The sequence below is a fragment of the Canis aureus genome, chromosome 27 (assembly GCF_053574225.1).
Source record: "Canis aureus isolate CA01 chromosome 27, VMU_Caureus_v.1.0, whole genome shotgun sequence".
NCBI classification, from domain to species: Eukaryota; Metazoa; Chordata; class Mammalia; order Carnivora; family Canidae; genus Canis; species Canis aureus.
In genome coordinates, this window is record NC_135637.1 from 17,055,558 (window position 1) to 17,078,150 (window position 22,593).

The window sequence follows — 22,593 nt, forward strand, 5'->3', positions numbered from 1 at the left end:
GGCGGAGAGCGCGAGGGAAGGCCTTCTCCTTCCCTTTTTCCTGAATTCAGCTCTGCTTCCGATTTGGCGAGGGAAGCAGGCTTGTTTGCCGTTTTGGATGAAGCTGATAGAGAATTCGGCTGCATTATTCAAAAATACTCCGAGGCTATTGTGTTGTTTGGGGGAGGGGGGTTGACTCCAGAGTCTCCTGGGAGAGCCAGATCCAACCCGACTTGCCCACTCTCAGGTCGGACTCGGCACCTACAGGCTTCGCGTCTGAACACACCCGACACTCGCCCCAGCCCCGCTCCGGGCCTCCCGGCCAGACCCTAAGGCAACCCCGGCGCCTCGGGAGAGCTCGCTGGAGGCGGGGTGGGGGCTTGGAGGTGGTCCCCAGCCGCAGGGGCGCGCGCCCGAAAGACCCTCGCGAAGGGCTTTCTGGAAGGAAACTTATTTTTGTGTGCTTCCTTGTGAATGTCCTTTTCCAGGGTTACAGTTGGAGACGCATTTGGAGACGCTAAGGAGCCGACGAGGGGGAGGGGCTCAGGGGACTTTCGCCTGGAAAGGCCGGAGTCGTCCCCGCTCGCGAAGGTACCGATGGGCGAGGGACGCTCAGGATTTGGGGGCAGATAACGAGCCCTTCTCTGATCTTAAATTTAATGGGATTCAGATAACTTTGGGATTCAAGAAACTGGAGGAGTGAGAGGTGGCTGCAGGCCAGCTGTCTGGGACCTGATGAGGAAACTTCGATGGTGTCTTTACCCTCTGGCAGAAGGCTGCCAAGGCCCCAGTCCTTTGGTCTCTTGAAAAACATTCTCAAGACTAGGAACATCGTTTGGGTTTGTCCTGCAGAGAGACTTCCCGGGGCCTCCAGCAGGGTCAGGTCTCAGGTCCCAGCTCTGCAGTGTGATCTTGGTGGGCCCTGCCCTCACCCAGAGTTTTCCTATCTTTAGTAAGGATCAACACTTCCGCTTCTGAGTGCCTTCTGTGCAGGTTCTGGGGCTCAGGTCCCCGCGGGGCTGCCTTAAGTAAATCCCCCAACACTTGAGAGGGGGGAGGTGGCTGCTATTACTATCCTATTTTACAGATGAAGAAACTGAGGCACAGGGAGGTAAGGCCTCTTGCCCAAGTTCAAAGAGTTAGTGAAGAATAATCCTGGATCTAAATTAGGGCAGCAATGCTGCAGACTGTAAGCACTTAACCATGGTTTTATACTGCCCCCTGTAATCTGGGAATAATAATACCTCCCTCCCAGGATTGGGGCAGAGATTAAATGAGAGAAATGTATGCCAAGCACCTGGCATGCAGCGGGCCCTGAATAAACCTTGGTTCCCTTTGCTTCTGGCCAGCACCACTTCCTCACTCTCCTGGGACTCACCTCCTTAATCCCCCCTAGTCTTTGCAGAGGGGACCTGATCCACTGCCCGGTGTAGCGTTCCAAGAATGAAGATACAGTGTCTATTTGAAAAGCCCTTTGGATTTAAATTGAACAATTCCCTCCCCCCCTTTTTAATCTGCACGCTTTTAACGGCTCACTTCATGGACATTAATTTTAATGGGACGATTATTACCCTGTTTGGAAGCCTGCCCCCTTGAAATGCTAGGCTCGCAAGGTGGCGCTGGGTTGGGTCCCAGCCGCTTGGATGTTTTCTGTAGCAAAGAGAGTGCAGCCTTGGCCGTGGGGATGTGTCACTCAGCAGAGGGAAAAGTGAAGTGTGATGGGAAGTTGGAGAAAAGAGAAGACATCCCCCTCTCCATACTCTACATCTGACAGTCCCTGATTTGCTCATACTGGAGTTCTTTGGCCCTATCCCTACCATTCACGAACTGGGGAAGTTGGCCTAGAAATGAGACTTTTTGGAACCTCCACGTTCTCATCTGTAAAGTGGAAATAGTACCTACCTTATGAGAATTAAGTAAGCCTATACTCAGGGACACCTCGGTGGCTCAGTGGTGAGCATCTGCCTTTGGCTCAGGTCATGATCCTGGGATCCTGGGATCAAGTCCTGCATCAGGCTCCCCACAGGGAGCCTGCTTCTCCCCCTACTTATGTCCGTGCCTCTCTCTATGTGTCTCTCATGAATAAATAAATAAAATCTTTTTTTAAAAAAAGCTCATACTGGTAAAGCTCTCAGCATGGTGTCCAGTGCATTGTTAGCATTTAATAAATGTGGCTACTATTAAGATTTTAAAGTAGATTATGTAGTCACTAAGCAGCCTGCTTTGGAGAATGTTGCAGGACCTGCACCCTCAATTATATATGATTCCCCTATTGTGAATTGGCTGTTCCGTCACTGACATTAGTATCAATCAGAAAAGGCAAATTCTTTGGGGCAGTAACATTACACCCTCCTAACACTTCAGTAAAAATGAGTTTTGGGGGCGCCTAGGTGGCTCAGCCGGTTAGGTATCTGCCTTCTGCTCAGGTCATGATCCCAGGACCCTGGGATCAAGCCCCACCTTGGACTCCCTACTTGAAGGGGGAACCTGCTTCTCCCTCTCCCTCTGCCTGTCACTCCCCCTGCTTGTGTGCTGTCAAATAAATAGCATCTTTTAAAAAATGAGTTTTTCCTTTAAATGTTCAATTTAATAAACTCTTATATAGTACTTATTTAGTACTTGGTACTGGTCTAAGGCCTATTAACTCTATTTACCTTCCTAACAATCCTAGGTAATTGGATGGGTACTATTATTAGTTGGATATTAGGGATGAACAAATGGAGGCAAAATGTTTAAAGAACTTATCCAAGGTCACATCGCTGTCTGGCTCCAGGGTGTGTGCTCATTAGCATTATGTCACCACTGGGCACTTGGGAAGAGGGAGAGAGGCTATTAACGGAATGAATTGTGTCTCCCCCAAAATTCCTATGTGGAAGCCCTAACCTCCAGGACCTCAGGGTGACCATAATGGGAGACAAGGCCTTTAAAGAGGTAATTAAGGTTAATTAGGTCATGAGGGTGGACCCTAATCCAATAAGCCTTGTGTCCCGATATAAAGAGGGAGAGACACCAGGAGTGCTAGGAGGCGGCCATCTGCAAGCCAAGAAGGGAGGCTTCAGGAAAAACCAGCCCTGCCAACTCCTTAAGAGTTTTATTATTATCTGAGAAAATAATTTTCTGTTGTTTAAGCCACCCAGTGTTGTGGCACTTTGTTATGGCAGCCCTAGCAGATGAATATAGAGGCAATAGAGGGACAGGGGATGTCCTAAACGGGAAGTTAGAAGCAGATACTTGCCAGACCATGGCCACTTTGACTGGCGGGTATGCACTTGCACCTTTTCCTGGGTTCTTGAGAAGGGCTGAGTTCTAGGACCATTTACACGTTCCCTTCTTCCTCTTCCATGTCCTGCTGGAAGTTTTTAAGGGAGGATAGGCTTTAGGGGATGATTCGAGAAATAGTTCATGAAATCAAGTTAGTGCCTTATTCAGAGAAAACTGTCCCTACAAGATGCAAGGATGTGCAGCCTCTCTCTCGTAAAGAAATAAGACAGATTTTTCTCATCCATGAAGGTTTCCTACAGTGTCCCAGTGCTGCACACTGGGCTTAGCACATAACAGATGTTCAGTAAATATTCGTTGAAAGACAGACTCAATGAATGAGTGAGGGACTGAATGAATGGGAAGCATCCTGATTTGTCTTTTTCTCTTTCAAACATACACAATATAGAATTATCATCAAGAACATACAAAAATTTCCTGCCCCGATCATTCCCTTCCCTCTTACAGAAATCAATACTCAAGTGTTTTGAGCAGGAGGGGGAGGGGTATTTTTTTCTTTAATTAAAGCAATAATTACCTATCCTGGTGTTTGAGACTGAGTGAGCCTTACCTTATGGTGTTTTAATTCGTGTGGCTTGGTGAAGTGGTAAATGAATGAACAGCTGTTGCCTCCTCCAAACAGCTGTGTTTCCTGAAGCCATGTATTAATGCCAGGGCCAGATTTGATGCCAGGAGTCGGCTTGGTGAACAACAGAGTTCTTGAATCGAAGTCAGAGTTACAGCAGAGTGGTTTGACACTCTGAGCCAGAAAGATCTGAGTTTGAACCCTAGCCCCACCACGTAATAGGTAGGTGCCTTGGGCGTATTTTTTTTACCTCTCTGAGCCTCCAACTTTCCCATCTGTAAAATAGGAATAGTGATCATAGTATCTACCTCACTGGCTTGCTATGAGGATTAAAAGAGAGAATGATCAGTGTTGAGCAAAGTATTTGGCACTCAATAAATATTAGTTATGGTCCTCGTTATTCTATTGGGATTATTAAGCATCCACTTAAGAAACAGAACTGGGACCCTGACCCAAACCCACTGGGAAAACAAGAGGACTCAGATTTCAGTTGAGTCCGATATTCAATTACATCACAGTTATTCCCAGGAAAGTTCCCTCCATTCAATAGACCCAGAGTAGGACAGCTCTCATCTCTCACATTTATCCTTTTTCACCCTCTGATACCTGAAAAAATAGGGTAACTCTTTCTCCAGGGATCTCCTAATTATTCATTTGATACCTCTCCCTTAAGGGTCTTTTTGTTGTAAGTAAAGAGGAAACAGCAAACGAATGTCCACAGCAGGGGGAGAAAAAAATTAACCAGCCCATAATTATAGTCTCATCAATACTTTAAGTGTAAAGGGTAAACCTCACTTAAATAAAACCTAATGCCTTGATTATTGGAGTCACAAGACATAGGGTTGATTAAAGCTGCACTCCTGCTGTGAAAATTCAGACATATTGTCCTTTGCTCAGGCAATAATCACTGTATTGAAGGCAACTGAGCTGAGTTTAAACAAGTGAATCGCTAGACTTGAAATTATACTGTTGAAAGGGTAAATGAGGGTAAATGCGAGACAGCGGTTTGGCAAACCCGGAAGAGCTGAACAGACACATGCCCTGTGACCAGGTGATTCCATTTCTAACTATTTCCAGATCAGTGCTTCTCAACAAGGAGCAATTTTGCTCCCCAGGAGACATTTGGCAGTGTCTGGAGATATTTTTTGGTTATCAAAACTGAAGGGTGCTGCAAGCATCTAATGGGTACAGGCTTGGGATGCTACTTAACAACCTTGGATGATCAGATAACAAATTATCTGTCCCAAAAAGTCAATAGTACCTGTGAGAAACCCTGTCCTGGGTGTATCAGTTAGTATGTATTTGGTACAAGTAACAGAAAATCCAACTGGTAGAGTCTTAAATCATAAGGATTTTTATTATTTGCTTGACAAGTCCAGAGCAGGCGTTGGCAAACTATGGTATGTGGACCAGTTGGCCAACTGCCTGTTTCTGTAATAATTTTATTGAAACACAGTTATGTTCATTCATTTAGGCATTATTTCTGGCTGCTTTTGTGCTGTGACAGCAGAGTTAAGTAGTTGCAACAGAAATTGTATGGCCTGCAACATCTAAAATATTACCCTCTGGCCCTGTATAGAAAAAGTGTGTCAATCCCTAATCCAGAGAAAGGGAAATTTAAGATTGGGTTTAGAGTGCAAATTTTCATTAAGAATCAGACTATGCCTATGCTTCTGCTCCACCATCCTTACTATGTTGATTTTAGCCCTCAGGATTATCTCACGGCAGTAAGCTGGCCGCCACAGCTCCAGATATCACACATGTACTGGGCTGAATTGTGTTTTCAGAAGTTCTCACAAGTTCATCCCCAACTGAAAGCTATGAATTCGACCTTAATGGAAGGTAGGATCTTTCTTTGCAAGTGTAAACAAGTTAAGATGAGGTCATATGGAATTAGGGGGGTGGGGACCTAATCCAATGACTGGTTTCCTTATACAATGGAAATTTGTACAGACACCAACGGGAGGCAGAGACTGGAGTCATGCTGGCACAAACCAAGGAGCACCAAGGAATGCTGAAAACCACCAAAAGCTGGGAGAGAAGCAAGGAAAGATTCATCCCTAGAGCCTTTGGAGACACAACACACTGTCTCATGATCCAACATAGCCTCTTGAATTCCCACCACACTTCTTACATTCCCAGAATTACCATTTAACACCTTCATTTCACACGGCCACACCTACATGGGATGCTGGGAAATGTAGTCTTTTAGCTAAGCAGCACTGTCCCTAGCTAATATATGTTAAAGCTCTGTTACCAAAAGGGAGAGCTGACAGTCTCTGCCTCACCGTTATTGCCTTTATCAGGGTTTGGCAAACTATGGCCTGCAGGCCAAATTCAACCTTCCATCTTGTTTTGTGTTTTTATTTTGTGCTTTTAAAGTAATTTTTAACAAAGATTTATTTATTTATTTATTTATTTATTTATTTATTTATTTATTTATTTATTTAAGATTTTATTTATTTGGGCAGCCCGGGTGGCTCAGCGGTTTGGCGCTGCCTTCAGCCCGGGGCCTGATCCTGGGGACTTGGCATCGAGTCCCATGTCAGGCTTCCTGCATGGAGCCTGCTTTTCCCTCTGCCAGTGTCTCTGCCTCTCTTTCTCTCTGTGTCTCTCATGAATAAATAAATAAAATCTTAAAAAAAAAAAAGGATTTTATTTATTTATTTATTTATTTATTTATTTATTTGACACAGAGAGTGTGTGTGTGCACAAGCAGGAGGAGCAGAAGAGGGAGAAGCAGGCTTCCTGCTAAGCAGGGAGCCTCATGTGGGGCTCCACCCCAGGACCCTGAGATCATGAGCTGAGCCGAAGGCAGCCAATTTACTGACTGAGCTACCCAGGCACCCTATTTATTTATTTATTTTAAAGAGAAAGCATGCACAAGCCCGAGGGTGTTGGGGGCAGACAGAGTAAGAATCCTGAAGCTGACTCCCTGCTGAGCAAGGAGCCTGGGCTGGATCCCAGGACCCTGAGATCGTGACCTAAGCTGAAATCAAGAGTCAGCCACTTAACTGACTGAGCCATCTGATATTTTAAAAAGAAATTTGTATTGAATAATTATAGATTCTCATGCAATTATTGAAATAATATAAAGATCCCTTCTACACTTTGCCCAGTGTTCCCCAATGGTAATAGATGGCAAAACTCTAATATCATACCATAGCCAGTATATTGACATTGATATAATCCACTGCTGTTATTCAGATTTCCCCAGTTTTACTTGTGCTTGGAGTTTGTATATGTGTGCATATGTTAACTTCTGTACAATTTAATCCTCTGTGTAGGTTCATGTATCCATCACCACTGTAAAGATACTGATTACGTGGTATGGATAGACCATAATTTGTTAAATCATTCACTCATCAAAGAACATCTGGGTCATTTCCAGTTTGGGGCCAGGGAAAATAAACCTGCTATACGCATTCATGTCCAGGCCTTTGTGTGAGCATAAGTTTTCGTTTTTCTGGGATAAATGCCCAGGAATGCAATTATTGGGTCATATGATAGTTGTAGATCTAGTTTTTTAAGAATCTACCGAACTGTTTCCGGAGTGGCTATACCATTTTGCATTCCCACAAGCAGTAGATGAGTGATCTCAGCTTCTCTGCATCTTCTCCAGCATTTGGTGTTATCACTATTTTTTTAAATTACAGCCATTCTAATAGATACGTAGTTGTGGTTTTAATTTGCTTTTGCGTAATAGAGAATGACGTTTCCCATTTTTACATACGCTTATTTGCTATTTGTATGTCTTCATTGGTGAATCGATTTATTTTTGTAAATAAAGTTTTATTGAAACACACTCATCTGTGTATACATCATCTGTGTCTCATTTTAACAGCAGAATTGAGCATGTGTGACAGAAGCTGTATGACCTGTGAACCTAGAATATTTACTAATTTACCTTTTATAAAAAATTTTTGCCAATCTCTGTCTTAGACAAATTCTGATTTATTCCTTGTGGTTGGGTACAAAATATTCAAGCAAAATCAGGACTTTAGGAGGGCACCTGGGTGGCTCAGTGGTTGAGCATCTGCCTTTGGCTCAGGGCATGATCCCGGGGTCCTGGGATCGAATCCTGCATCAGGCTCCCCATAGGGAGCCTGCTTCTCCCTCTGCCTATGTTTCTGCCTCTCTCTCTGAATAAATAAATAAAATCTTTAAAAAAACAGGACTTTATTGGCAAGGAAGGAGGAGGAAATGATAGTATCTGCTGCACTAGAGAAAATCTCCCATTAGTGCTCAAAGATGTTCATTGCAGCATTGTTCAAAATAAGCAAAATTTAGAAGCAACAAAAATAACTCCAAAAGGAAAGTGGATAAATGAAATGTGATATATTCATACTATAGAATACTTATATGCATTATTTTAAAAACATTATGTCCAGTATCACTCTCAACACTTAGGAAATTCCAAGGATTTTTGGGAGCTGTGAGGTAGGAACCATGGAGGAAGACTAAATATATATTAGAAATATATTTTGATAATCTGAATGACCAAATAAATATTATTCTTATAAATCACAATATCAGAGTCATTGTTGTAATTCTTTTTATACATTGTTGGATTTGGTTGCTAACATTTTGTTGAGGACTTTTTTCTCTGTGTTCATGAGAGACATTAGTCTATGGTTTTCTTTTCTGGTAATGACTTTGGTTTTGTTATTAGGGCAATGCTGTCCTCATAGAAAGAGTTAAAAAATATTCCCTCTGCTTCTATCCTCTGAAATAGATTGGAGAGAATTGGTATGATTTATTCCTCAAAGGTATAGTAGAATTCACCAGAGAACCCATCTGGGCTTGGTGCTTTCTGTCCTGGAAGGCTATTAATAATTGATTCAATTTCTTTAATAGACACAAACCTATTCAGATAATCTATTTCTTCCTGTGTGAGTTTTGCCAGATGGTACCTTACAAGGATTTGGCCCATCTCATTTATTAAATTTGTGGTCATGAAGTTGTTCATAATAGTCCTTTAGATGTCCATGAGACCTGGGCACCTGGGTGGTTCAGTCCATTAAGTATCTGCCTTCAGCTCAGGTCATGATCCCAGGGTCCTGGGATTGAGCCCCACATCAGACTCCCTGCTCAGCAGGAAGCTTGCTTCTCCTTCTTCCCCCCTGCTGGTGCTCTCTCTTTCTCTCTTAAATAAATAAAAAAAAATTTTTTTTTAAGAATTTCTCCTTAAAATAAAATGTCTGTGAGATCTATAACGATATCCCCTCTTTTATGTTTAGTATTAGTAATTTATATTCTTTTTTCTTAGTTTGACTGGCTAGAGGTTTATTAATTTACTGATCTTTTCAAAGCATCAGCGTTTGTTATCATTGATGTTTGTCTATCAATTTTCTGGGTTTTTTATAAGATTTTATTTATTTATTCATGAGAGACACAGAGAGAGAGAGGCAGAGACGTAAGCAGAGGGAGAAGCAGGCTCCATGCAGGGAGCCTGACAATGGGACTCGATCCCAGGACGGTGAGATCACACTCTGAGCCAAAGGCAGGCACCCAACCGCTAAGCCACCCAGGCGTCCTGATTCTGTTTTCAATCTCACTGATTTCTGTTCTCTTATTATGTCTTTCTTCTGCTTACTCTGAATTTAATTTGCTCTTCTTTTTCTAGTTTCCTAAGGTAGAAACTTAGATTATGATTTTATCTTCCTTTCTTTTTTTTTTAAGATTTTATTTATTTATTCATAATAGACACAGAGAGAGGCAGAGATATCAGTAGAAGGAGAAGCAGGCTCCCTGTGGGGAGCCCTATATGGGACTTGATCCCAGGACCCTGGGATCATGACCTGAACCGAAGGCAGATGCTCAACCACTTAGGCATCCAGGCACCTGTCTCTTCCTGTCTAACATATGCATTTGATGCTATTAATTTTCCTCTAAACACTGTTTTCCCTGCATCCCACAAACTTTGATAGGTTGTGTTTTTATTTAGTTCAAAATATTTTAAGATTTTCTCTTGAGATTTCTTCTTCATGCGTTGTTTAGAAGTGTATTTAATCTTCATGTATTTGGGGATTTTCTGATTATCTTTCTGTTATTGATTTCATAGTAATTCCCCTTAATTTTAATTCCACTGTGGCCTGAAAACAGACATTGTATGATTTCTACTTTTTAAAACTTTGAAGGTGTATGTTATGACCCAGAATGTCATCTATCTTGGTGGATCTTCCAGGTGAGGTTAAGAAGGATGTGTATTCTGCTGTTGTTGGATGAAGTCTACAAATGTCATTTACATCCAGCTGATTGACAGTGTTGTTGAGTTTGACTATGTCCTTACTGATTTTATGCCTGCTGATCTGTCCATTTCTAATAGAGGGGTGTTGAAGTCTCCAACTATGGTAGTGGATTCATCTATGTCTTCTTGCAATTCTACATTTTTTTTTTTTTGCCACATAGTTTTAGGCTTTCAAATACAAGGCATATACAAGTTAAGGATTGTTACCTTCTTGGAGAATTGACCTCTTTATCATTATGTAATGCCCTCTGTATCCCTGATACCTTTTTTTGCTCTGAAGTCTGCTCTGTCTGAAATTAATATAGCTACTCCTGCTATATAGTGGTACTAACATGGTATATTTTTCTCCATTTACTCTTGGAGAGGAAGAAGAGGAATCTAGATGTGTCTCTATTTTAACGTGGGCTTCTTATAGACAACATAGAGTTAGGTATTGTTTTTTAATCCATTCAGACAATTTGTCTTTTAATTGGTGCATTTGGACCATTGATATTCAAAGCGATTATTGATATAGTTGGATTTTTTAAAAAAGATTTTGTTTATTTATTCATGAGAGACACAGAGAAAGAGGCAGAGACATAGGCAGAGGGAGAAGCAGGCTCCCCAGGGGGAGGCCGATGAAGGACTCCTTCCCAAAACCCCAGGATCATGACCTGAGGTGAAGGCAAACACTTAACCACTGAGCCACCCAGGTGCCTCTCTGTTACAGTTTTTTTATCTCTAGCATTTCTTTTTGGTTCTTTCTTAAGAGTTCCATCTCTCTGCTTACATTGCCCATCTGTCCTTGCATGCTGTCTACTTTACCCATGAGAGCTTTCAGCATATTAATCATTGTTGTTTTAAATGTCTGGTCAGATAATTCCAACATCTCTGCTGTTTCTGGTTTTGGTGCTCACTCCATCTCTTCAAATTGTGTGTGTGTGTGTTTTCCATTTAGAATGCTTTTCAATTTCTTCTTGATAGCTTGACATACCATATTAGGTTAAAGGAACTGTTATAAATAGAGCTTTAGTAATATGGTGTGAGGTGTGGGGAGGCAGAAGCATTCCATAGTCCCATGATTAGGTCTGTGTTTAAGTAAGTCTATACCTCTATAATGTGAATTTCATGTTTCTCAGTTTTTTTTCTCTCCCCTAGGGGGGACAGGATGGCCAGAATGGGCTGGAATTCCTTTCTCCATGTGGAAGGCTGGAACTGATGGGATTTGGGCATTTCCCTTCCCCCAGATGAGTTAGGCTCTGATAATACTCTAGCAGGTTAAGCTCTGGTTAATAGTTTCTCTTGAGTGCAGGTCTTATTAAGAACAACAGAGTATTCTGGTGTATTTCAGAATGATTCTTTTCTCCTTTCTTTGCTAAAAACAAGAGAAGACTTCTTCTCCCTATATTTATTATGAGACCTTGATCAAGCTCCTAGGGGAAAAGCTCCAAAAAGTGTGGGCCCCTTCTGTCTGTGACTAGGTCCAGAGGGAGCTTTTAACTCTCAGACTCGACCACCGGAGTCTCCAGCAATTTGTCAATTACAGCTCAGGCTTTCCTACCATGGCCTTGGTTTCCACCTGTGAGTCCACTTTGGTAAGCTAGGACTCCCTGTATTCACCTGTTTCCACTTTTAGGGGCAGTGGTTTTCTCTGTCTTGTGTTACAGATCCAAGAAGAGTTGATGATTCTTCATTCAGTTTTTAACTTGTTAGGACAGAGTGGAGCCTTCCAAGCTCCCTACACGCAGAAGCGAAAGTCAACCTAAAAGTCCTAAGTAATACAGAACCTAACTCAGTCTGAAGAAGGAAGAAGGAAAGGAAGGTTTCTTTGAGAAAGTGTCCTCTAAAACAAAACTTGGCAGGGGTTAGGCAGGTGTAGGCAAGAGGGGGGTGAGAGTTTTAGGGGATGAGAGAGCTTGATGGAGGGGAAAGCTGGAAGGGTTTGAGATGATTAGAGATTGAAGGGGGAAAGTGTTCAGAGACCAGGCTGCAGAGGTGAGCTAGAGCCAGATTGCAGTCTGAAGGTCTTACATGGCATCGACCTTGGAGAAATCTCGGGAAGACAGACATTAGAATTCACAACAATGACGCGTATCCAAAGAACTCAGGCACATTATAGATGTTTCTGACTTCATCCCCACAACAGCTCCTGAGATGTCCATCTGCAAAGTGCTTTGAGGAAATCCTGAGTGGCTTAGGGCACTTTGCTGCTATTAAGTGCTCATATAAATTGTAACTTATTGGCTCAAATGTTTGATTTCCTATTTTTCTTTCCATTTGTGTGTCACCTGTAATTAGAGTTCCAAAGTGCTCAGAGTGATTTTTCTATTAAAATGAAAAGGAGAGGAGACTCTTTAGCAGATTGAAAAGTAGAATAGACCAGGCAACTTCTATCTCCTATATGAGCACTTGGGTTGAGATTTATGAGACTTACAATGACATCTCTCACTTCCTTCTTATAGGAGCGAATTTATCTTTCTCTCTGCTACTCTGTGTGTGTGGTTGTAAATATCTTTACTTGTAGCCTCATCAGTAACACAAATATTTATTTATTAAAAGACTTTATTTTATTCATGAGAGAGACAGAGAGAGGCAGAGACACAGGCAGAGGGAGAAGGAGGCTCCATGCAGGGAGCCTGACGTGGGACTCCTCTCTTAGCTCCATCATTCATGGATCCAGTTGTTTATTCATTCATTCAGCCACGGAACCAACAATTATCAAGCACATTTTAGGAATCAGGCTCTGTGCTAGGGGCTGAGAACACAAGGATGAACAAGGTAGACGTGGTTGCCACTGTCAGGGAGCCTACATTCTCATGGGAGAGATACACAAACAAATAATAAGACAATTTACCCATTAAGGCAAGGGTCAATTCCCTTGTAATTCCATTTTCTATGGAATTGGAATTGTGACTGGCTTCTTTCACTCAGCATGTTTTGGAGGTTCATCCGTGTTGTAGCATTTATTAGCACTCTGTTCCTTTTTATGGTGGAATAATATTTCATTGTATATATAGATCGCATTTCGTTTATCCATTCACCCATTGATGGACATTTAGGCTGTTTCCACCCTTTGGTGATTGTGAATATGCTGCTATGAACATTCATTACAGGTTTTTGTGTAGACATGTTTTCAATTCTCTGGGATTACTTAAATAAATAAAACTTTAAAAAATAATGTTGGGGAACTTCTTTCATTGGACGAGTCGGGGTCAAAGTCAAGCTAAGAACAAGAATATCTTGGGGCACCTCACTGGCTCAGTAGGTGAAGCAGGCAGCTCTTGATCTCAGGTTGTGGGTTTGAGCCCCATGTTGGGTGTAGAGATTACTTACAAATAAAATCTTAAAAAAAAAGAACAATATCTTCATGTGCACCCAGAGTGTGGTGCACCACTCCAGAAATACTCAGGCTTGTCATACCATGTTGCTTTTTAAGTGAGCAGGCAAAGAAACTAGCTCTTGGAGTCTCAGAGTCTAAGCTGGAGTGAGAACACCCATCTTGTGGACTAACGTCATCACCTCCTCCTTGTGTGCCTGAGATGGCTGAGCAAAGCATCTCTGATGAGCATTGGGCTGGAGCTGAATTTTCAAGGGAAATGAAAGGGACCCGAGGACAGAACTTGCTTCTTCTCTGAGAAAAGGTAATATTTCAGAGGGATGGGTTTTGGGACCAGGCTGGGAGATTAAAGGGATAGGTTGGAGGGGGCTTCAATAAAAGCAGGAGGAGATTGAGATGAGAGAGAGAGAGAGAGATATGGAGAGTGGTGTCCATATGGGACAACTTCCTTTTGAATGACTAAGTCTGTAGCTGGCAGCTGACACTGAATCCCGTCTGTTGCAGCATTTTTTTTAAAGGAATTATTGATGGGGGAATTCTCAAGAATGAGCTAATTGTTTCTTGCTACAGATAGCTTTTCTTTTTTTAAAGACCAAAGTTTTATTTTTTTCCCTCAGAGAATTTTATATCTTGTTGATTATGAGGCATAAAATAGCAATAAAGAGCAATAACACCCATAGTGATACATCAGGGTCATGTTGATATTCAAAATGACTATATATCATTCTGATGTTTTTGTTGATGTGTCTAAACAATATACTTTGAAATCATCATCATTTCCTTGTATTACTTTTCATATTCATCTCCTGGTGTTCCTCACACGTTAATGATCCCAAATGAGGTGTAAGTCTGCCATCCCATTCACAAGAGCTAAGGAGGTATCTTAATGTAAGTTGAAGGAAGTTTTGTCCTACTTCATGGATTGTTCAAGAATGAACAACTGTTGGGTTTGTAGTCTACCGAATGCAACTTACACTTTTAACAAAAACTTTTATTCTTTAAAAAAGAAGAATTTGTTGCTAATAATTAAAAAATCAAGATATTTATTTTCAGATGATCTGGATTAAGATCCAACAGGTGGGTGGAGCAGAGTATTGTCTAGATGGGCATCCACACTGCAGCTCGGGACAGTATACACCTGGCTTATGTGTCTCATTTTTGTTTCCTGGAGTTATCTGTAGGCATTTGAATCTGTGATCACTGAAGGCTTTGTGCAGTAGGCTGAATAATGGCCCCCAAAGATATCCAGATCCTAATCCCTGGAACCTGTGAGTGTTACCTTAGATGTAAAAAAAAAAAAAAGAAAGAAATCTTTTGCAGATGTGTCTAAATTAAGGCTCTTGAGGAGGAGGGGGATCCTGGGTTATCCAGGTGTGCCTTAGGTAACCATGGGTATCCTTATAAAAGAGAGGCAGAGGGGGACCTGAACCCAGGGATAGAAGGTAGGCAGTGACTGGAGTAAAATACTACACTGCTGGCTTGGAAGGTGGAGGCAGGAAGGCGGAGACAGGACAAGCCTAGGAACATAGTTCTAGAAGCTGGAGCAAGCAGGAAACTTGCTTCAGGAATCTCTTCTGGAGGAAGTGTGATCCTGCCAACACCTTGGTTTCAGCATGGTGAAACTGCTTTTGGACTTCTGGCCTCTAGAGCTGTAAGAGAATAATTGTGTGTTATTTTAAACCCCTTAACATGTCACTGCAGCAGTAGGAACTTGATCCACCTTCTTGTACCTGAGAACAAACAAATTAATAACATCTGCTCTTGTCTCTCGCCCTCTCTACTTTTCTAAGACTTACCTTGACCCAGAGGTAAAGAAGTCCTTGCACCTTGGTGGTCTAGTGACTGGCCTGAGGAGGGTGAATGAGACAGGAGGTACTTGTGGGAAAGATGGCGGCCACTTTTCAGACATCCTTCTGGGGCTCTGGTAGACCTGAGCTTGGGTTTTGTGGGGAATACACAATACGTCAGCAACGGGCAACAGAACACTGATGGTATGGACACCTGAATTTCCAGTATCTCTTTCCTGTGATAGCCTTGTAAATGTTTCAGTTTGTCCCAGTATCCCACCCTGCCTCTTCTGTTTTGGGGAACTTTGCCTCCCCATTTCATATAGTCCTGGAAACTGAGCCCATTACAACCCCTCTACCCCAACCACTCTTCAAGGAATCAGGCCATCTTTTTTTTTTTTTTAAAGGTTTTATTTATTTAAGCGAGAGAGAGAGAGAGAGAGAGAGAGAGGCAGAGACACAGGCAGAGGGAGAAGCAGGCTCCATGCAGGGAGCCTAACGTGGGACTGGATCCCGGGTCTCCAGGATCACGACCTGGGCTGTAGGCAGCGCTAAACCGCTGAGCCACCTGGGCTGCCCAGGAATCAGGCCATCTTGATGATTCTCTGGGGTACTGGTTCTCAAACTGGACCGTGCATCAGGAGCACCGTTAGGGGTTATTAAAACACTTGTTGGGGTTACACCCCCAAAGTCTGACCCTGTAGCATGGGCTGAGAATCCGTGTTCCTAACAAATGCCCAGGTGATGTTGGTCAAAGGGTCATCTGAGTCCTAGAAGATCGAAGACAGGTGGTGACATCATCCAAAACAGATGGTGACATCATCTGAAACAGATGGTTCATGACTTCCTATCATGAAATCCCTGAATCTGATCTGATTCTGGGCATTCTGAGGATCTGGTTATTTTTCTTTTAAACTTTGTGAGCCATTCTGGTTCAATTGCTTCTTAAACTAGCAAGACTTGCAACCAAAGAATTTTAATGGATGGAACTTGCAAGGAACACGTGACACAGAAAAAAGGTGGGTCTCGTGGAACACCAGACTTAGAGCATATTTTGAATGTAATCTCTATCAGCCAACTTACTAATATGAATCCTAGCCAGCATTTACTGAATGCCTACTGTGTGCCCTTCAGGTGCTAGGAGTTTTATAAACCTCTATCAGCCTTACAACCCTTCTGAAGGAAAGATCTTTAAATTTTTTTTTTTCACTTGAGGAAATGGAGGCCCAGGAATTTACTATTAGAAAGATAAAATCAACATAGTTAATGGTACGCAATATTGAATAGAGAACAATATTTTCCTTCTTCTTGGTATATTCCCCCCTCCCTTTTTTAACCCCTGCTTTCTCTGGGTGATGAATGGCCCCATTAGCCTGCCTGCATTAGCCTTGTAAAAATTCTCTTAAAAGGACCAGAGAAAACAAGGATTTATTTTTTGAACATCCTAATCAGGTGTGTTAAAAATTGTTTTGTCCTAAATATTAGGTGTTCTGTAAACTCCAGAGCCACCAGAAAAGCCATGTTTGGACTTAGACTCACAAATAGATAATCAAAACAAATCTAACCTTTGGAATTCCATTTGGAAAATATCTAGTTTGAAGTGGAATGTAAGCTAAAGGTTCTGAGGAAAACTCCTTGTTTTTATTATGAAAGGAATACTTATTGGACTCCTGTTAAGCCCCACATCACATCCTCTTGACTCACCTCTTACTTTGTCATTGCTGTGGTAATTGGCTTTGTGCATGGGCAATCAGACAGTCCCTCCTGTTAGCTGCATAGAGTAGTTCTTGCTTTTTGCCTCAGGGCATCTCTGCTTCCCTGGTGTGGGACATAAGTAACAACTCAGTTAAACTCAGTTTGGAAGTAGGAGATTATGAAAAACTTTTAAGCTTTCTCTAATGGAGGATGGGTAAGTGAATAAAGTCTTTCATTTCTGATCCCTTGGGAGGACAATCTGGTGGTGACTTCAAGGCTGCCTGGAAGGTCTCCGTTGGATGGAGTGTAACTTGCTCACAGCAGGACCAACTCAAGATGGTCTTTGGATTAGCTGTCCCTCCTACCCCTGTTTGCTCTTCTCTTGGCACCCCACTTCTATTCTCTGAAAAAACGAGTACAAACAACTAGCTACCTGCCAGCCCAGGTCTCAGTCTCTGCTTTCTGGAGGAATCTGGGCTAGGTTAACATTCACTGTAGAAAATCAGTAGTCTTTTTGTTTTATATCTGTATATTCTAATCCATAATCTGGCCCCCTCTAGAGAGCTTCTCTGCATATGCACTTTAAAAAAAATTACTGACCTCATACTGTACATTGATGTATCCTGGCTTTCTCTTGCTAAGTCATGTGATGATGTGATTAAATTTTTCCATGTAATATTTAATAGCTACACAATATTTCACGGATTCTCTTTAAAAAATTATTATAGAGCAGTTACTATGTCCCAGGCACTGTCTTGAGCACTAAAGACCTAGCAAATGGACAAACAGATCGGGTCTCAGCTCTCCTGGAGCTGGTGTTCTAGTTAGGATCTTTCTTATATCCTAATGGGGCAAACTTTTTTTTTAAACCACTGGCCTGCTGTCAGTTATTTAGATTGCTTCTGATGTTCAGTATTATAAAACAAAGTTTTGGTGGTATTCCTTGAATTCATCCTCTCGTTTCTTCTCTTAGGGTAACTTCCTAGAGCTGGAATTGCTGGAAGAAAAGAGGAGGGTAAATGAGGGTGTTGCTGGGATCCCCAACTAGACTTGTCTGTCTGATTCTGGGGCCCAGGCTGTTGATAACCATGCTGTTAATATCCCCGTGCTGAAAAATCATGGTAACTAAGGTAACCAAGTGGTTCCTAGCTGGCTTAGGCATATAGGCTGTATGATTACGTAAGATCAGGCCTGGAGTGGGGGGGAAAAAAAATCCTGGGTCTGCACATTACCAGCTGTGTGCTTTTTTTTGGGGGGGGGGTGGTAAGCTCAGTTTCTTTATCTGTAAAGTGGGGACAAAACTTATGATCTGAAGGGGTTGTTAGTAAATACTTATTGAAGGCCCACTAATCTCCAGACTCCAAGTTAAGAATGGATAAGCCAGTAGGAAAGGGGAGAGATTAACAAGCAATTACATGAATCTAAATCTACAAACTGCGTTCTGTGCAAGAGAAGTACGGGGTGCTACAGGAATAAACAACCAGGTGACCTCACTTGAGGGAGATGAATCGAGGTATGAGCTGAGCCAGGAAAGCTGTGGAGGAGTTCACGAGGTCGGGGGGATTCCCAGAGGAGGGAACGGCAGGTGCACAGCATCTGGAAGATGCAATACGACTGCGCGCCACTTTTCCCGTCTCCCTTGTAGCTCCTTCTGGAAAGGTCTTCTCCGATCTTCCCACGGTTGGTTTTTCTCCTGGTTTAGCTCACGTGCCATCTCAGGAGTTCCCGGGACCCCCCCTAAAGCGAAGCCCTCATCCCCTCCGCTTCTCTGCCTTACCAACAGCTCCCAGTGATTCGAGCCTTCGGGTTCATTCCGTGGAACGTCCCCCCCGCCCCGCGTGAATGGAGACCCCAAGAAGGGAGGGATATTATGGGGGCGAGGGGCGGGGGCGCCGATGTGAAGGCTAAGCCCCCAGCGCCCGGCATCTAGTAGGTGCTCGACGCCCAAGAAACGGTGCTCGGCGCCAGGGGCGTGCGCGACGGGAGCGGGCGGCGGGAAAGCGGGTGCGGGGGGGTGAGCCGGGGGTCGGGGTCCCGGGGCCGCGGCCAGGCGGGCGCCTCGAGCCTCCTGCGCCGGGGGGACCGCCCGAGGGGCGCGCCGGGGGCGGGGCCGCCCACCCGGAACCCGAGTGCGGCGGCGCCGCGCGTTTCCGGCCGCGGCGGACACTTCCGGCGGAGGGACTGTCCCGTGGCAGCCGGGCCCGGAGCGGCGGCGATGGACGACCACAGCCTGGACGAGTTCCGCCGGCGCTGGCAGGAGGAGCTGGCGCAGGCCCAGGCGCTCCGGAAGCGGCGGCGGCCGCGGCGGCCCGAGGTGGCCGCGGGGCGTGGCGAGCAGGCCTCGGGGTACCTGGCGCTGGCCCAGGGCCTCCTGGAGGGGGCGGGGCGGCCCCCCGCGCCGCGGGCGACCCGGGCCGAGAGGCAGGACGCGGCGAGCCGCTCCCGCTCCCCGCCGGCCCGCGAGGAGCAGCTGGTGGACCAGCTCATCCGCGACCTGGTGAGTGAGTGGCTGCCGCCGCCCCCCCCCCCCCCCCCCCCCGCCCCCGCCCGGCTCGCATCCCTCCCCAGCGAGTCGGAAAGTAACCGTGTGCCGCCCTGTGTCTCCGGCCAGGCACGGAGCATCCCTGCAAGTGGCGGTCCCCACCCCGGGGTGGCCTTGTTCCCCCGTCTTGGGCAGCGTCCGTAGACGTTCTTAGGATGCCACAACCGGGTTCGGGGAGCTGCTGCTGGAGCCTGGCGGGTACAAGTTGAGGATGCTCCTGAACGTCCGACAGCGCGTGGACAGCACTCAGAAACAGTTATCCAACCCCAAATGTCCGTATCCGTTTGAGAAATCCCGCTCTTGGGCTCTTTTAACAAGGGTTGCCTTTAGGGAGGAGGTCTCCGGACCAGGATAGAAAGCGATTTTTTAAAAAAAATTTTTAATTTATTTATGATAGTCACAGAGAGAGAGAGGCAGAGACACAGGCAGAGGGAGAAGCAGGCTCCATGCACCGGGAGCCCGACGTGGGACTTGATCCCGGGTCTCCAGGATCGCGCCCTGGGCCAAAGGCAGGCGCCAAACCGCTGCGCCACCCAGGGATCCCCTAGAAAGCGATTTTAACTTCATTTGCATAAAGTTTGTACCACTCAGTCCCCCCCACCCCCCCCCCCAACTGCACATGCATTCAGAAACAAAGCAGGGAAGGCGAAGTTCTTTGGGCACTGTCATTAGCATGGAGGTTCTTGAGAATTTGGAGGCGCGCCCTCCCCCCAAAACCCACCCCCTTAGCAAAGTTGGCACGGCCAGGATCATCAAAACACGTCCATGGTTAAGGGTTCGGACGATACAGCAGGTTTGGTTTTGTTTTTTTTAAGACTTTATTCATTCATGAAACACAGGCGGAGGGAGAAGCAGGCTCCTTGCGGGAAGCGGGATGCGGGATCCCAGGATCCCGGGACCACGCACGACCTGAGCCAAAGGCAGATGCTCAACCACTGAGCCACCCAGGCTTCCCAGTACAGCAGGTTTTAATGGTTCAATGTATTTTAGAGATGGAGGGAGCAGAGGGAGAGTGCATCCTTAAGCACACTCCGTGCTAAGCTTGGATGCAGGTGCTGAGCTAGAGTTCATGACCCTGAGATCATGATCTGAGCCAAAGTCAGAAGTCCAGAGTCAGCTGCCTTAATGGCTGAGCCACCGAGGAGCCCCTGGGTCGATTTAAATTAGACTTATAGAAAAGGCTTCTACGGCTTCCCAGTTCAGAGTAATTCTGTAATTGGCAAGTTGTTTCTAGAAGTAATGACTTACTTAACGTGTAGTTTTCCTCAAGTGATATTAACTCCTATCAAGTGATAGGAGTTTCCACCAAGTTCTGGTCCTGCGCTCCCCTATCTCTCTAGGGCTAGAACCTTTTTGTGTTGTGTGTATTATAAACTCATTTAATGTGATAATTTTTATATGTATGAAAATTCATGGTGGCTTCCTGTCTGCTTCTGTAAAACGTGGGTCATCGCTGAGGCAGTTTGGTTTTGTTTTTTTAAAGACTTTATTTACATCTGGCAGATGTAAAAAATCTTTCAATGCCTTGGGAAGGTGGTTTAGCACGGATAAGTTGGTCAGGCCAGTCCAGATCTATGCAGAAGTTACTCCCATGGAAGTAGATTTGTAGGCTAAGGAAAGAACAGCTCATGGCAGTAGAGAGAAACAAGAAAGTGGATTGTTAGGACAAAGGCACACTTGGGGCCTCACAGCTAAAATCCAACCTGCTGAATGTGGCGGTGTCTTCAGGTTTCACAGCAATCCTGGGGAATCCATATTGTAAATCCCTTTTTATGAATAAGGATATTCAGAAAGGTTTTCTGTAACCACCCCAGGGATGCCTAGCTGAAAAGTTCGGGGGTGGGGGGGTTGAATTTGGATCTAGGTCTGCTAGACTGTAAATTTCACCAGGTAGTAATTTGACAAACTTGACTTGGTGTAAAAATCCCTTTAAGCCTTAGTAAAAGGTTCTGGTGTGTCTCTGGATCTGCTTAATCAAAATCTCGAGGAAGCTCCTAGAAATGTGCTGGTTGGGATGTCCAGCAAATTTGAGACCTTGTTCTTTGCTGTACAGCTTCCTTTGGATTACTGCCTTGATTCTTCGAGGCTTTCTGGCCCTAATACTCCTGAGGGATAGGCATTGAGATTAAAAATAGCAGAGCCCTAAATGAAGTATTCTAGAAAAGGAAAGGGCCTGCCTACTGTAGGATCCAAGGGGCACATTGGAATTAGAGAAAACCTCCTCTGCATGCCCATGCCTACCACAGTAGGTACTGCTGGGCTCTGCATCCTAACAGCATCAACCTTAAGGACACTTTTTTTTAAGTACTTCACCATCATCAACATGGCTGTAAATAAAATTTCTCTCCATCTCCTTGGTACCGCCTTAAGGGTTTAAAGACCTTATCTTCTGTTCTCCCAACAACTCTCTCCAGTAGCTATTAGGCCCATTTGACAGATGAGCAGTAAGAAAAGTAATTGATTTTTAGGGGCAGTCAACCAACCTAGTATCCTAAATGTGAGAAATGATTTGTAACCTTTAGAGAAAAGACTTGGATCCCCATGTCCGAGGTTGTAAGCCCCAGAGCCCGGAGGTCAGGCAGATCCTGCAAATGAGTGAGGTAGCCTAGGAGTGGCTCATTCTGTCCTTTTTCCCAGTTCATCACGTGTTTTGTTGTATATCTTTCCAGATTCCAGCCATACATCTGTAATGCTTCAACTCATGGTTGTCCTTTATTTTCTTTATTTTTTATTTTTTTTTAAGATTTTATTTATTTATGAGAGACACAGAGGAGAGAGAGAGGCAGAGACAGGCAGAGGGAGAAGCAGGCTCCACGCAGGGAGCCCAACGTGGGACTCGATCCCAGGACTCCAGGATCACAACCTGGGCCAAAGGCAGGCGCTAAACCACTGAGCCACCCGAGGATCCCCTCATGGTTATCCTTTAAAAAAATTTTTTTAAAGTACTCTTCACCCAATTTGGGGCTTGAACTCACAACCCGGAGATTGAGTTGCATGCTCTACTGACTGAGCCAACTGGGCTCCCCATGATACCCGCTATTCTTTTTTGTCATGTTAAATATTAAAGATGACAGAGAGTGTAGACATTGCCTTCATAATATCCTTAAAAAAATACTTAACCTTTTTTTTTTTTTTGAAAACTATCCCTCTTGGTCTTGTTTTTATACTTCTAAAAGTTTC

The 22,593-nt window shown here is 44.2% G+C and overlaps 2 protein-coding genes and 1 long non-coding RNA gene across 13 annotated transcripts in view; 2 read left to right on the plus strand and 1 right to left on the minus strand.

The window, feature by feature from the left end:
* The window catches only part of RNFT2 (ring finger protein, transmembrane 2), a 97,254-nt gene extending 91,038 nt beyond the window's left edge, over positions 1-6,216 (plus strand). Inside the window, exons 12-13 of one of the 2 annotated variants that reach the window (XR_013366565.1) lie at positions 5,529-5,665; positions 5,777-6,214. Coding sequence is in view for 1 of the 2 variants with exons in the window: in XM_077875787.1 (XP_077731913.1) it covers positions 5,529-5,597 (69 nt within the window). In the remaining variant the exon portion in view is untranslated. Of the gene's footprint in view, positions 1-5,528 lie in introns of both variants that reach the window. The other variant, XM_077875787.1, reaches the window with a different exon arrangement.
* Positions 6,217-12,633: 6,417 nt separating this feature from the next.
* LOC144299926 (uncharacterized) lies at positions 12,634-18,923 on the minus strand. 10 transcript variants are annotated; one of them, XR_013366572.1, is made up of 5 exons: positions 18,366-18,920; positions 17,472-17,868; positions 16,881-17,381; positions 15,186-15,324; positions 12,634-15,038 (listed from the first exon to the last, which is right to left on the minus strand). It is a non-coding gene; the product is annotated as an uncharacterized LOC144299926 (long non-coding RNA). The 10 variants fall into 10 exon arrangements; XR_013366574.1 differs by having other exon boundaries at positions 16,881-16,994; positions 17,305-17,868; XR_013366575.1 differs by having other exon boundaries at positions 12,634-14,668; positions 14,860-15,038; positions 16,881-17,868.
* Positions 18,924-19,069: 146 nt separating this feature from the next.
* Positions 19,070-22,593, plus strand: part of FBXW8 (F-box and WD repeat domain containing 8) — a 120,736-nt gene continuing 117,212 nt past the window's right edge. Inside the window, exon 1 of the mRNA XM_077875799.1 lies at positions 19,070-19,368. Coding sequence (XP_077731925.1) covers positions 19,087-19,368 — 282 coding nt within the window. The 5' untranslated portion in view covers positions 19,070-19,086. The remainder of the gene's footprint in view (positions 19,369-22,593) is intronic.